This window comes from Brachyhypopomus gauderio, chromosome 2 (assembly GCF_052324685.1).
Source record: "Brachyhypopomus gauderio isolate BG-103 chromosome 2, BGAUD_0.2, whole genome shotgun sequence".
Classification (NCBI taxonomy): domain Eukaryota; kingdom Metazoa; phylum Chordata; class Actinopteri; order Gymnotiformes; family Hypopomidae; genus Brachyhypopomus; species Brachyhypopomus gauderio.
The window spans coordinates 38,354,164-38,369,407 of NC_135212.1; the positions used below are offsets into that span (position 1 = coordinate 38,354,164).

A 15,244-nucleotide genomic window follows, 5' to 3' on the forward strand; every position below is an offset into this window, starting at 1 on the left:
TCACCATGCCCCTGTGTAAAGCGTGTGTGTGTTTGTGTGTGTTAGATCTCACCATGCCCCTGTGTAAAGCGTGTGTGTGTGTGTGTTTGTGTGTGTTAGATCTCACCATGCCCCTGTGTAAAGCGTGTGTGTGTGTGTGTGTGTGTGTTTGTGTGTGTTAGATCTCACCATGCCCCTGTGTAAAGCGTGTGTGTGTGTGTTTGTGTGTTAGATCTCACCATGCCCCTGTGTAAAGCGTGTGTGTGTGTGTTTGTGTGTTAGATCTCACCATGCCCCTGTGTAAAGCGTGTGTGTGTGTGTGTTTGTGTGTGTTAGATCTCACCATGCCCCTGTGTAAAGCGTGTGTGTGTTTGTGTGTGTGTGTGTTAGATCTCACCATGCCCCTGTGTAAAGCGTGTGTGTGTGTGTGTGTGTTAGATCTCACCATGCCCCTGCGTAGAGCATGTGTGTGTGTGTGTGTGTTAGATCTCACCATGCCCCTGCGTAGAGCGCGTGTGTGTGTGTGTATGTGTGTTAGATCTCACCATGCCCCTGCGTAGAGCGTGTGTGTGTTAGATCTCACCATGCCCCTGCGTAGAGCGCGCGTGTGTGTGTGTGTGTGTGTGTTAGATCTCACCATGCCCCTGTGTAAAGCGTGTGTGTGTGTGTGTGTGTGTGTTTGTGTGTGTTAGATCTCACCATGCCCCTGTGTAAAGCGTGTGTGTGTGTGTTAGATCTCACCATGCCCCTGTGTAAAGCGTGTGTGTGTGTGTTTGTGTGTTAGATCTCACCATGCCCCTGTGTAAAGCGTGTGTGTGTGTGTGTTTGTGTGTGTTAGATCTCACCATGCCCCTGTGTAAAGCGTGTGTGTTTGTGTGTGTGTGTGTTAGATCTCACCATGCCCCTGTGTAAAGCGTGTGTGTGTGTGTGTGTGTGTCAGATCTCACCATGCCCCTGCGTAGAGCATGTGTGTGTGTGTGTGTGTTAGATCTCACCATGCCCCTGCGTAGAGCGCGTGTGTGTGTGTGTATGTGTGTTAGATCTCACCATGCCCCTGCGTAGAGCGTGTGTGTGTGTGTGTTAGATCTCACCATGCCCCTGCGTAGAGCGCGCGTGTGTGTGTGTGTGTGTGTGTGTGTTAGATCTCACCATGCCCCTGTGTAAAGCGTGTGTGTGTGTGTGTGTGTGTTTGTGTGTGTTAGATCTCACCATGCCCCTGTGTAAAGCGTGTGTGTGTGTGTTAGATCTCACCATGCCCCTGTGTAAAGCGTGTGTGTGTGTGTGTGTTTGTGTGTGTTAGATCTCACCATGCCCCTGTGTAAAGCGTGTGTGTGTGTGTGTGTGTGTTAGATCTCACCATGCCCCTGCGTAAAGCGTGTGTGTGTGTGTGTGTGTTTGTGTGTGTTAGATCTCACCATGCCCCTGCGTAAAGCGTGTGTGTTTGTGTGTGTTAGATCTCACCATGCCCCTGTGTAAAGCGTGTGTGTGTGTTTGTGTGTGTGTGTTAGATCTCACCATGCCCCTGCGTAGAGCGAGCTGGATGGAGTCCAGGTGGCAGAGTGGACACCAGACCTCGGCGATCAGACACTTCTGCGTGAGGTCCAGGTTGCACAGGTTGAGCGTGTGGTAGACGGCCTTCATCTTACGCACTTTGATGAACCAAACGCGTAGCGTCTTTGCAGCCGCCTGCAGCACCCGCTGTCTGTGCTCTTCCGTCTGACTCAGCACCTGGAGAATAAACCACGTCAGGGGAGCAAGGGAAGGGGCCAGGGCCTGCATGTGTTCAGGTCCAGCTGTGTGTGTGTGTGTGTGTGTGTGTGTGTGTGTGTGTAAGGTCTGCTGTGTACGCTGAGTGATGTGGACGTGGCGTATGATTCGAGAGGCTCATTAAACAGGCCGACAGATCGCTTCAGGTCTGTATGTCGAAGTCGTTCTCAGCAGTATGCACACACATGCCTAAATTATACTGGTGAATAATTCACTGTATCAGCCACCAGGACGTCTGACCTTCTCAAAATAGAACCGCAGCTCAATTATCACCATTATAATTACAAAAGAAGAGACTCCGCCTCCCAAGTGCCCTCAGCAGCAGGGAGCCAGCTGCTCTGATGCCCACTCACATTTGCCACACGCCCTGTGGTCCTGGAGTTGGGGCCTTGTATGGCACTCTCTAGACCCTGGTCTGCTCATCACACATTACATATGGAGAGAGGCGGACTCAGAACAAACAGCACAGCTCCATGGGGAGGAACTTATGAACCAGCTTATGTTCCTATAGGTCCTGAAGATGATAGAGAAAGGGGAGGAGAAAGGAGTGGAGTTCAGACAGAGACCAGCAGAGGGTGGGCCACTTCGACTGGGCTAGCTGATGAGCTCTTGCCAGACAGTGGTAGGCTGAATGCCAAGACGCACACTTAACCACTGTGGAAGCACACACCCCTTACACACCCACTGCAGCCGGACGTCCTGGAGCCCGCAGACACCACCCCTAAGCCCTGGGGCAGAGAGCCTCGCACGGGCACCAGATGGGGCGGAAAGCCTCACACAGCAATGCTACAGTTCAGCAAGGGGAGGACTGCATGTCTGTGTAGGGGAAGAGTGCGGGTGTGTAAGGATTAGTAGGAGAGATGATAGCTTGTGTGTATATGTGTAGTGTGTGTGTGTGTGTGTGTGGGTGGATTAGTAGGAGAGATGATAGCTTGTGTGTATATGTGTAGTGTGTGTGTGTGTAAGGATTAGTAGGAGAGATGATAGCTTGTGTGTATATGTGTAGTGTGTGTGTGTGTATTAGTAGGAGAGATGATAGCTTGTGTGTATATGTGTAGTGTGTGTGTGGATTAGTAGGAGAGATGATAGCTTGTGTGTATATGTGTAGTGTGTTTGTGGGTGGATTAGTAGGAGAGATGATAGCTTGTGTGTATATGTGTAGTGTGTGTGTGTGTGTGTGTGGGTGGATTAGTAGGAGAGATGATAGCTTGTGTGTATATGTGTAGTGTGTGTGTGGGTGGATTAGTAGGAGAGACGATAGCTTGTGTGTATATGTGTAGTGTGTGTGTGTGGGTGGATTAGTAGGAGAGATGATAGCTTGTGAGACACATGTCCCATGTACTGTCATGTGGATGCATGTCAATCTGATTAGGTGTCAGGGTATCACCACATGTATATATGTGTGTGTGTGGGAGAGCAAATTGTGGTCTGTGCAGGTGTGTGTGAGAGTATGGTATCGTCTCTGTAGGTATATATCCCCCATACTCAAATAGCGGCCCGCAGCCCTTTTTAGGCCCACTGGGCTTCTATTTCTGGCCCGCGAGCTGTTTTGAAAAGTTTTTTTTTTTAATGATTTTTTTTCAATCGCGCTATCCGCTCTTATTTTGAAATCGTGCAGCGCGATCTCAAGATGAGGCTGGGGATTGCCTCCATGGCAACAATAAACATATAGCAGCAGCAACAAGTTTATCGACTGGAGCAATAATGACATGCCCGAAATTTGCCCCCCCAATAAAACTGAACAGCGAAAACCGCCAGTTCCAGCCAGAATGGACAGAAAAGTTTGCGTTCTTTCTACCACCGCCCAGTACTCGCCCTATGTGCTTAATATGTCAAGAAACTGTCGCGGCAATAAAAATGTGCAATGTGAAATGACACTATGAATCAAAACTCAAGCATTTTGAAGAGACATTTCCGCAAAACTCAGAGATCAGAACAACAAAATTAAATGCTCTTAAAGCATCATATGAAACATGCAACCGAATCCTCCACACTTCTTTGACAAAACAACAAACGGCAACACAATGCTCCCTTAGAGTAGCGTGGGCGAAGCACATGAAGCAATTTACGGATTCAGAGATAATGAATAGCTATTAATTTTTTTTAATGCCCAAATGCACATAATATTTTTATTATATTTCTGTAATTGTTTAGATGTCGATTGTCAAACTGTAAGTAGATCAAAAAATTGGATAAATTATATATATTTATATTTTAAGAATATAAACGGACAGTTTTGGTGGAAACAGGAGGTGCACATCTAATTCTGTCGTGATATGAGCAGCCATGGTTTTTGGATACAATCCGGGTTAGCACCCGAACATCCCTTTCAGACAGCTTCCTCTTGCGTCCACAGTTAATCCTGTTGGATGTGGTTTGTCCTTCTTGGTGGTATGCTGACATTACCCTGGATACCGTGGCTCTTGATGCATCACAAAGACTTGCTATCTTGGTCACAGATGCGCCAGCAAGACGTGCACCAACAATTTGTCCTCTTTTGAACTCTGGTATGTCACCCATAATGTGTGCATTGCAATATTTTGAGCAAAACTGTGCTTTTACCCTGCTAATAGGGAGTTCTTCATTGCCACTGTCGCCTCTGGCTTGCTCATTAGGGATCTTGACCCATACGATTGCTGCTTTGTGACATGTGTTGTAAAAAGCCCTATATAAATAAATTTGACTTTACTTAATTGATCCTTCACACTCTGCTCTTACTGGTGCAATGAATAAATTGGCCACCGGGCTGGTCCAATTTAGTCATGAAACCTCCCACACTAAAATGTTTCAGTTTCATTGTCCAAACCTTGTATATGTGTGTGTGTGTGTGTGTATGTATATATATATATATATATATATATACATATTTATTTATTTATTTGTGGTCAATTACAGGCCTCACCTTTTTTCAGTGGGAGAACTTGCAAATTAGTGACCTACTAAATGACAGCAAAATGACAGCAAGACAAATATCTTCAACTTTTTCCACCTTTAATGTGCTTTTGGGAGATTTTCTTTTTGCAAAATTAAGCCGGGCTTGGATGTTTTTCTTTGAAAGATAAGGCTTCTGTCTTGCCATCCTACCCCATAGCCCAGACATATGAAGAAGGGAGATTGCGGTCATATGTACTCCACAGCCAGTACTTGCCAGGAATTCTTGCAGCTCCTTCAGTGTTGTTGTCGGCGTCTCTGCAGCCTCCCTGACCAGTTTTCTTCTTGTCTTATCAATTTTGGACTGAGGTCCTGTTCTTGGTAATGTCACTGTTGTGCCATGCTGTCTCCACTTGATGAGCCTTTACAAAAGAATTTCCAATACATTGTGGCCTTCACCTGACTGATATCTTTGAATAATGAGATCCCTCTGATGCTCTGGCAGCTCTTTGTGGACCATGGCTTGTGCTGGATGATGTGGCTACAAAAATGTCAGGGCAAGCCTACTAGAACAGCTGAACGTTATCAGAGGCACTTTAATTGGTGACAGGTGTGTGCTGACTCCAATTTAACATGAGTCTGAATGTAATTGGTTAAATCTGAACACAGCCACACCCCCAGTTCTAAAAGGGTGTGCACACTTATGCAACCACATTTTCTCAGATGATTATTTTGAATTCACTTCCCTGAAAGATGTCCGTTTGTTTTTCAATTGCATTGTACAAGTTATAGGTCACATTAAGGGTTGAAAAAGATGTGAAGATATTTGTGTTGCTGTCATTTTTTTTACATAACAAAAACCTGGGGTGTGTAGACTTTTAATATCCATTGTATACATGTACGTGTGTGTATTTGGAGATAGATCATTATGTATGGATGTGTGTGTGTGTATGCATCACACACCATTTGGAGATCATCAATACGTGTATTCACTCCTGCTGCCATCTCCTTCCTTTCTTGAGAGGTCTCAGGACAGGGGTACAATGTAGCACGAAATCTGCAGAACACACACACACACGTCACACTACAGCTGATAAAGACAGCGTAGTAGCCCATGTGTGCGTGTGGTTGGCGGAGTATGTGAGTGTGTATGTGTGTGTACCCCTCACAGATCTTCTTCACTCGGTTCTTCAGCTGGTCTCCCTGGAAGAAGATGATGAACACCGACTTGTGCACATGGCTGCTCTGCAAACACAGCACAGAGGTCACATGCCGCTGAGTGACTCAGTCTGCATAAAGGACAGGGGCCACTAGGGGGCACTCACGGTTGTGGGGTCCTCCAGTGGTTCCTCGATGTCTGCCTGCCGCAGAAACACGTTGCCACGGCAAACCCTCCACAGCATCCTCTCAAAGGTGGGAATTCTCTCTCTGTTGATCACACCCGCCACAAACCTGCCAGCACAGGAAAACCACGTCTGAAGTCAAGTCTGTTTGGGCAACATCTGCAGCTCGCCAGCCACCAAGGGGCACTGCTCCAAGTTAGTACAATGGCGCCCCCTAGCTGAGAGCAGGTGTCATGAAGAACTGGGAGGAGACAGCAAGCAAACACTTGCTCCCAGAGCTGAAGAGTATCTGAGGGACAGGAGCTCAGAAAGTGGGCCGCACCAGAGACAAGACATACACACCATACACACTACAGGACATGTTCCTAAAACCTGCTATAAAGTTAAATTTCCATGTTTATATGTATATCGATATTTATTCTAAACGCTGTTGGTTGGTTGTAGCATTAGTGGGGGTGGTGCAGGGGGCCTGCAGTTCCTCACCCCAGCCTGAGGGGGGCGGCACGGACTACCTCGCTGGGGTCCAGCAGAGTGGACGACTCTTCCATCAGAGCTGGGTCCTCCATCTGTCAACAGACAGGAGACAGAGGAGAAGGGTGAGAGGGAGGAGGAGAGGAGAGAAAGGAGGGGGGAGGGATGGAGAGACATGGGTCTCACAGGCAGGTGCGATACAGGGGTTACTAATCTCAATCCCCGTCGGTGTGTTTCCAGTAGCCACACCAGCGTGCACTCAACCTCTTCCTCATCTACTCATGGATTATCCTCAATTGGATGGTCACATGTACTAACTGGATTAGTTCAGCACTAGAGCAGCACTAAAATGTACATAAGGCAGCAGAAAGTCAACCCAACACTAACAGATCTGCGAGCCCACGTTAATAAACCCTAACACCAACCCAACACAATAACATCTGTGAGCCCACGTTAATAAACCCCAACACCAACACTAACCCAACACTAACAGATCTGTGAGCCCACGTTAATAAACCCTAACACCAACCCAACACAATAACAGACCCATGAGCCGACGTTAATAAACCCTAACACCAACACTAACCCAACACAATAACAGACCTACGAGTCCACGTTAATAAACCCTAACACCAACACTAACCCAACACAATAACATCTGTGAGCCCACGTTAATAAACCCCAACACCAACACTAACCCAACACAATAACAGACCTGTGAGCCCACGTTAATAAACCCTAACACCAACACTAACCCAACACAATAACAGATCTGTGAGCCCACGTTAAACCCTAACACCAACACTAACCCAACACAATAACAGATCTGTGAGCCCACGTTAATAAACCCTAACACCAACACTAACCCAACACAATAACAGACCCATGAGCCCACGTTAACTAACCCAAACACCAACCCTAACCCAATACAATAACAGATCTGTGAGCCCACGTTAATAAACCCTAACACCAACACTAACCCAACACAATACCAGACCCATGAGCCCACGTTAACTAACCCCAACACCAACCCTAACCCAATACAATAACAGACCTGTGAGCCCACGTTAACTCTAACCTAAGCTAACCCTAACACCACCCCTAACACGGCAAGCAGCAGGATTATATATTACACTACACAAGTGTAACCAACAGACAACTGCAGCAACAGATTTTTAGCTAAATAATTTACTGTTGGGGAGCAAAAACCAGCTCCATGAAAGACATCAGGAATCCTTTTTGATTTCAGACCTCATTGAAGAACTGCTGTGTCCGTCTGAGGATGTGTTTGAGCTCAGACAATTCCAGAAAGTTCTTCTTTAAGGCTTCCTGGTTACCGTTGATCTCTTTCAGTTCAATTTCTATCTTCTCAAACGTGGCCTGCACAAAGAGATTCCAAACACATTATGAACAAAGGCCATGAGTACACCGAGGACTGGCATCCAAGTCTGAAAGGCCATGAGACCTGTTGGGCATTTTGCACAGAAGATAAAGGGCTGAAGCAGAACACACTGTATGTAGGTTAGCTTACATACAACAGTTCTGCATTCCACAACACTGGGGATGCATCCAGTCTAGCACATTGAGATGGAGAGGTTGGAGAGGTTCAAGTTTTGTACTTGAGTCACAGAATTTAGGTTTGAGTTGCAGTTCTGGCAAGTGTTAGTGTTAGGAATAGGGTTATGTGACATGTGGTCACTTCCTCATTAGGAGTGAAGAATGGTGCGTTTCCCGATTCCCTGATCAACAGGTGGCAGACAAACTGCAAAGGAAAATCAGGTCACATCACCTGACTGCATAGTCTGAGTACCAGGTCATGTGACCTGAACACACACTCCAAGCACTGAGGTGTACAAAAACGTTTCTCTCTCCCAGAGCAGCAATACACTTACACAGACCAGCCACCACTTCATTAGATACACAGTCATAACCCCAGAAAATCACTGTACCTCCAAGTCAATCATATCTCGAGGGAAAGGGACTTCAGGGTTCTCCCCGGTGTCTACAACAGGGATGTTAGCATGTCTTATCTCCTTTTCCACAAACCCTACGGTGAGAGTAAGTGAATGTTTGAGAGACAGTGAGAGAGAGACAGAGAGAGAGAAAAGGTTAAACATCTCTTGTTTCTTTGCTGTTAGGCTGACGAGTGCTGACTGAGGTGCTGGGACTCAGACAGCACGAGTGTGAGGTGCTGGGACTCACTCAGTATGCGGTTCATCTCTTCACAGCGACGCACCTCATTCACATACTTCCTCTGGAAGACGTTCACATCGGGATTCAGCTGCAGAGCACACAGAGCACAGCAAAATACAACACTGTGTCCATTCTTACACCCTGTTAGTTTTTAGAGAACACAAGCTGTTATTGTAGACAGTCTTAATTCTACATTCATCTGTATTTAACCACCCACTCTTCTAACAGGCATGACAACCCAGTGGTTGATCAGTATGGCTGTCCCAGAGATTGTCCCAGTGGCTGGTGCTGAAGTCTCGAGAGTGAGGATGCTGATTTTATATATATGTGCTGTGTGGTTCTGCCGTGTATAGGAGTCTGCTGGGTGTGTGTGTCTGCTCTGTGTGGATACGCCACTGAAGCAGTCACACTAGAAACCTGCACTTTGGAGCAGGACAAGAAACCAGATGTTCGGCACTGATTAAACACTTCTGTGCTAGTCACAACTCAGGAGGCCCTATGCATGTGTGTGTGTGTGTGTGTGTGTGTGTGTGTGTGTGTGTGTGTGTGTGTGCGCGGGCATGCTCATGTCTCTGAACTGCACCGTGCCCACCTCCCCCAGTTCACAGTGTGTTGTGTGTGTATTCGTATTGTGTGGACTTACATCTCTGAACTGCACCATGCCCACCTCTCCCAGTTCGCTAACACAGCTGTAGGCAGACTCAGTCTGCAGGTAAAGCTGAGCTAGAGTCATCTCCTCACTACGGAGCAGTTCTCCCATGATGCACCACTGTACAGCACACCACCCCAAAATACCTGGAGGAGGGCAAGACAAAATCAATCAAATTTTATTTATATAGCGCTTTTTACAACAGTTGTTGTCACAAAGCAGCTTTACAAATGCCGAGTCCTAGCCCCCAGTGAGCAAGCCAAGGGCGACAGTGGCAAGGAAAAACTCCCTAGTTTTTTTGCATGAGGAAGAAACCTTGAGAGGAACCAAGACTCAGGGGGGGAACCCATCCTCCTCTGGCCGACACCGGTCACCATGACAACAACAACAATTTAGACAAAGAAATAAAGAAAAGGAAAAGATGTAATAATGTCCATCATGGTGTAGGCTTATCCGGTCAGGCAATAGGTAGCTGGCACAGGATGGATCGCTTCTAGCAGGACAGGATAAGCAAAACAGACAGGATAAGACGTGGGGTCAAAGGTGAAACCACCACACCACAAGGCAAAGAGAAGACAAACATTTCAGTCTCCAAGTATGCGACAAACCAGAGGAAACATCCAAACATCTGTAAAGGCACCAAACACACCCACTTCACTCAACAGGAGTGTGTTTGGGGCGGGTATGTTCAAAGGATTCAAAGCTTTATTGTCATGCACAGTAAGGAGCAAGCTTCCCTGTACAATGAAATTCCTACTTTGCTGTCTGCCCTGGATGTAATAAATGTAAATAAATGAGAAATAATGGGTAAAAAAAATAGAAGAATAATGGAAATATTAAAAAAAACTCAAAGAAATACAAAATACAAATACAAAATTATTTACAATGTGCAATGGTTGTGCAATAAAGTAGAACTATTTACATTGTGCAATGGTGGGTTACATCAAGTATTAAATATATTATGTAATGTAGTGCAACTGACATTTAGTGCTAAAGAGTTTGTAAGAGTCTCATGGCAGTGGGGAAAAAAAAAAAAAAAGAGTTATTTAACTCTTGTGGTGTTTGAGCTGAGAAGGAAGAGTGGCTGACTCCACAGATGAATCCAGAAAAACAGCACAGCAAGACGTCCCACACATCACTTCAGATATTTAAATATTATACAGATAAGAAGGAAAGAAACATGTACTCTTCATTAATTTGCTCTATTTCTTCTGTTATGTGTATTAATCGGAACAAGAAGTTTGTTTCGTTTTTTTCCCCCCACTTTTTTTCCTGATTAGTATTTTAAGTAACATTACACTTTCCTCCTCAGTCTGTATACTGTTGGTTTGCATTCACGAGGCCTGTGAAGAGTTGTAAAAACAACCTAACTTGACCCTTCGATATCTTCTAACCCTTCTGAATAATTAGTTACCCATTTAGACTACACTCAAAGGAGTCCGTAAATTGGTTTTGTATTTGCGTTTCATGCTCATAAAATCATGTCGACACAAAATTACCAACAAATGCAACATTTATTATATCGCTTTGTCAGTAAGAAAAGTCTTTCAATGCGGCTCTTTGTATAATTCAACGCTGTTAAATATTTCAGCACCGTGCAGCTGTGGTGACTGTTTAACGCCCGCCAGTTGAGAAACGCCCGGTAATGTCGGTGAGACTCCACAGACCGACGAGCACGGCATTTCATTTCAAAACGAACTTCTATCCTGCTAGAAACTACACAACTAAAAATGCGTAAAGACGTCTTGCTGGTTGGACTGGGTCTGCTGACTGGTTAATTGGCCTGGGTTGGTAATGCATTCGCTGGCCAGCCAATACCACTAGAAGTATTTGAACACGTCCACTAAACTGGGCTGAAAATCTGTGGAGAAACGTGCAGTAACGTTTCTCACGCATTGCACCCCAAATATCAGTTAACTTAGGTTTAACTTGTCCCTTCAACCCGCCAAGATCACTTAAACGATAGATTCTTACTGCCATTTGCTAATGTTTGTGTCAGTTAGCCACCGTCAACATAAATACACCACACAACAACGATAAATACACAACTTTAACCAGGCGGCTAAAGTTAGTTTAGATAACCTAGCAAGCTAAAGTTAGTTTAGATAACCTAGCAAGCTAAAGTTAGTTTAGATAACCTAGCAAGCTAAAGTTACTTTAGATAACCTAGCAAGCTAAGGTTACTTTAGATAACCAACAAAGCTAAAGTTACTTTAGATAACCAACAATGCTAAAGTTACTTTAGATAACCAACAATGCTAAAGTTACTTTAGATAACCAACAAAGCTAAAGTTAGTTTAGATAACCTAGCAAGCTAAAGTTAGTTTAGATAACCTAGCAAGTTCAAGTTAGCGGCTACAGGTTTGTGTCACAGTAATTATGTGACTAGCTAATTACCAGCTTTGCTAAGGAAATGATCTTTATCAACTGTTAAACAGTAACTAGATATGATACATAATTTAGTCAAAAGTACAAAGTTTTCTACTCACAAATATTGGATTTATAGCTGGTCGGCCTGAAGACTACTCGTCGGTTGTCACCCTGAACCCAACAAGTCAGCTGATCACTCGGACTCGCGCGGACGTCATGACGTTGCCCATATTGACTAAGACCCAGATTACCTGTACAGGTGTGTGTGTGAGACATAGATCTGTAAGGTGCACAGCTGCTAGTATAATAGACTATGCAAGAAGTGACAGATGAAATCTCCTGGCCTATGGTTAAATGGTGATTTGAATAAGATTCTGTAAAACTGTAAATACAATAAAACTTCCATTGTGTGTTCAGTATTACATTCTGTTGTCATATTTAGGTGGTGTCCTGTAAGCCCCGGGAAGCTGAGGAGGACCGACAGGTTGGTTGTTTTTTTAGGGATGGTTACCTGCTCACTTTCTTTGTCGTCGTCTTCTTCTCATTATCAATCAGGCAGTCCACCCGGACGTTGTCTTCCATCTCTGTGCCCCTGTGTCTGCATCCACGCTCACACTGTCGGTGGTTTGGGCGAGACGGGTTTACATCAAGTTGGCTGAAAGCCTTTTGCTCAGTTAAAACATCCTCAGTTCTTTTACAAATGTGTGAGGATATTTCCACAATACACATGTCACATACTAAAACTGTGTTTATATACACTGCTCAAAAAATTAAAGGGAACACTAAAATAACACATCCTAGATCTCAATTAATAAAATATTCCAGTTGAAATTTTTTATTACATAGTGGAATGCATTTAGAACAAAATAACAAAATTATCAATGTAAATTGAATTATCCCATGGAGGTCTGGATTTGGAATCATACTCAAAGTGAAAAATCAAATGACAGGCTAATTCAACTTCAGTGGAAATTCCTCAAGACAATATAAAATGACCGCCTTGCCGTGAAATCAACAGTGCTAATCACCACACCACCATGCCACCCAAGATGAGTTTGGTGTTTTTATATAAATACATTTCTTGTGATGTGAGTCTCCCAATTACATCTAACAATATGTACAATAAGTGTTATCATGATTTTTTTATTTAAATATGCTAACTTGCTAACTTGTGTGTGTGTTTATACTATATTTATATGTATGTTTATAGTATATAGTATAGTATATAGTATGTTTATACTATACTATATAAATTACATGCTTCTTTGCAAATATGGTTCTGTATGGGAACAAAGATGGTTCCTCTATTGTTTTGCTACTATAGTGTTGTGATATGTTATTTTGAACTACATAACCACCCTTCGCGTATTAATAGGTGTAGGAATGTGTGTAAATGTGCCATATTTTGTCAATTGTGATTTTTTTACACCGCAATCGAAATTTGTCCTCCGCTTTTAACCCATCTGTGCAGTTAGAACACACACACACACACACTAGTGATTACTAGGGGGCTGTGGATCACACGTGCCCAGAGCAGTGGGCAGCCCTAACCCGGCGCTCGGGGAGCAGTTGGGGTTAGGTGCCTTGCTCAAGGGCACCTCAGTCATGGCCTCAGGTCTGGGAATCAAACCCATGACCCTCCGGTCACAAGACCAGTTCCCTACCACTATGCCATGACTGCCCACTGACTGTGTAATGATCTGTGGAGTGTAAGTTACGTTATAACTATCCTCGAGTTCTTATTTTTTGTCATCAAATAATAGTTCATATAGCAGCCTTTTTTGTAAGAGTGAAATGACTATTGAAATTTTAAGTCTTAGTATGTTTCTAAGATTTTTTATTATGCTAATTATCATAGGAATTACGGGAATCCATGAATTCATGCGCATTAGAAAGTGTTACATTTGTCTATTAAATTATATTTCTAAGTTAGATCAACCCAGATTTTAATTTTAACCTGGATAGATAGCTAACTCGTCTGTCTCATTGACTGTATACTGAAAAGACTGTGTTCTGTCAGTCACAAAACCATCAGCCAATAGCATTCACTGAAAGAAACTCCCATGAGCCCGCCCCCAAAGTGCCGAAACGCCCGTGACTCCGCCCCCAAAGTTCCAAAAACGTCCATTGTCAAAATTTACGCAAAAAAACCAAAGCAAACCTGCTTGTCGTGAAAGCACCATCATAAAATCGAGAAGGAAAAAAAACAATCGAGAGTGAAAAAAGACAAATTGAGCGCGTCCTCTAACACAAACGCACACGAAAATCGACTTTCTATGCTTGCCACTTTCACATTTAACGTGTTCGTTTATGTTTTTCCCCCTGTGTTTTTGCGCCCCCAAGTTTTGGCACAGGAAATTACACCATAATAATCTGTACCACTGCCAAATGTACTGTATTTTAAGACATCTCCCAGGACCTCCTGACGGGGACACTGGGTCATAGGTCATCCTACAGAAATAGACCTGTTCAGGGACATGACGTTGGTAAGCTCGTTTGTTTTTTTCACACTCTTATACTGGAGCCTGGTGACCATTAGCGCCCCGGTGTGGTATGCATGCATGCATTGTGACTTTTTACCACACTGGGTCGCTAATGGACTGTTGGTAGAAACTTTTATACTTGTAATCCCAAGCAAGAGTTAGTATGTCAGTTCTCCGAGTTCACTCATTTTATAATAATACGTTTGGTTTTGTCATGTAGGACTTAATAATAGACAAACATTTCAGGTTTGTCTATCTTGAATGGTTTCTCATACGAGGTGATGTACTGGTCTGATTACACAGAGCTACACTACCCCATAAATGGATGATCACACCGCAGAGCTCTACTGCCCCTGTAGAAGTCTGATTCTGACTGTAGATCCTTTTTTTATGTTCTCTTTTATCCAGAGTCTTGGGTTTGTGTTATATAATCACTTTTTGGCTCACAGTCTTGAATGTGGTCCATGGGAAGGAGCTATTATTATTCCAGAGACAACTAGCACAGTTAAGTCCCATTTTTCCGTGGAATTTCCCTTGAGACAGAGTACTGATATAAATCAGTTCTCCAGAAAAAAGATTAAAGTGACTTACAAGTGTATTGTGGAAATATAATAAAGTACTAAAGTTATAACACCAGAATGATACCCTTTCTGATATATTATACAGATGTGGCATATATTAACATATCTACCGTATATATACTGCTTGTGTCTGTGTGCACATTAATATATGGCTTATATGTATCTTACAGATTCAAAGTGCACTTTGCTTGCACAGTTGATGAAGGACCTCTGTCTGAAACATCCTGTTTCTCTGGAAACTGTGTACTTTGTGTATATTTGTGTATATATATATATCTTGAGAATGTTTAACATAACGAGGACTAACATGTTCAGAGAGCATTATTATAAGCACTTAAAATCCATGTTGACTTGAGATGATTTCAATTTTGTTTCCTGTGATTCTCCAGGACAGAAATCCAGACCAAAGGAATGTGTTTTTGTCCCCCAGGAGCACTGCTGTGAATGTGTGGGGGAGCAGGGGTTTTGGTGGAGGGTGTTTGTGTATGGGGGGAGCAGGGGTGTTTATGTGCTACTGGACACATCCGATACATCCAA

General features: G+C 43.8%; 1 protein-coding gene across 1 annotated transcript in view; it reads right to left on the bottom strand.

The window, feature by feature from the left end:
- The window catches only part of atp6v0a1a (ATPase H+ transporting V0 subunit a1a), a 26,338-nt gene extending 14,456 nt beyond the window's left edge, over nt 1–11,882 (bottom strand). The window contains exons 1-10 of the mRNA XM_076995562.1: nt 11,763–11,882; nt 9,268–9,419; nt 8,634–8,712; nt 8,381–8,478; nt 7,683–7,811; nt 6,444–6,526; nt 5,943–6,069; nt 5,780–5,862; nt 5,581–5,674; nt 1,495–1,707 (exon numbers count right to left, since the gene is read on the bottom strand). Of these exons, the coding sequence (XP_076851677.1) occupies nt 1,495–1,707; nt 5,581–5,674; nt 5,780–5,862; nt 5,943–6,069; nt 6,444–6,526; nt 7,683–7,811; nt 8,381–8,478; nt 8,634–8,712; nt 9,268–9,384 (1,023 nt within the window). The 5' untranslated portion in view covers nt 9,385–9,419; nt 11,763–11,882. The remainder of the gene's footprint in view (nt 1–1,494; nt 1,708–5,580; nt 5,675–5,779; nt 5,863–5,942; nt 6,070–6,443; nt 6,527–7,682; nt 7,812–8,380; nt 8,479–8,633; nt 8,713–9,267; nt 9,420–11,762) is intronic.
- Nucleotides 11,883–15,244: the final 3,362 nt, after the last annotated feature.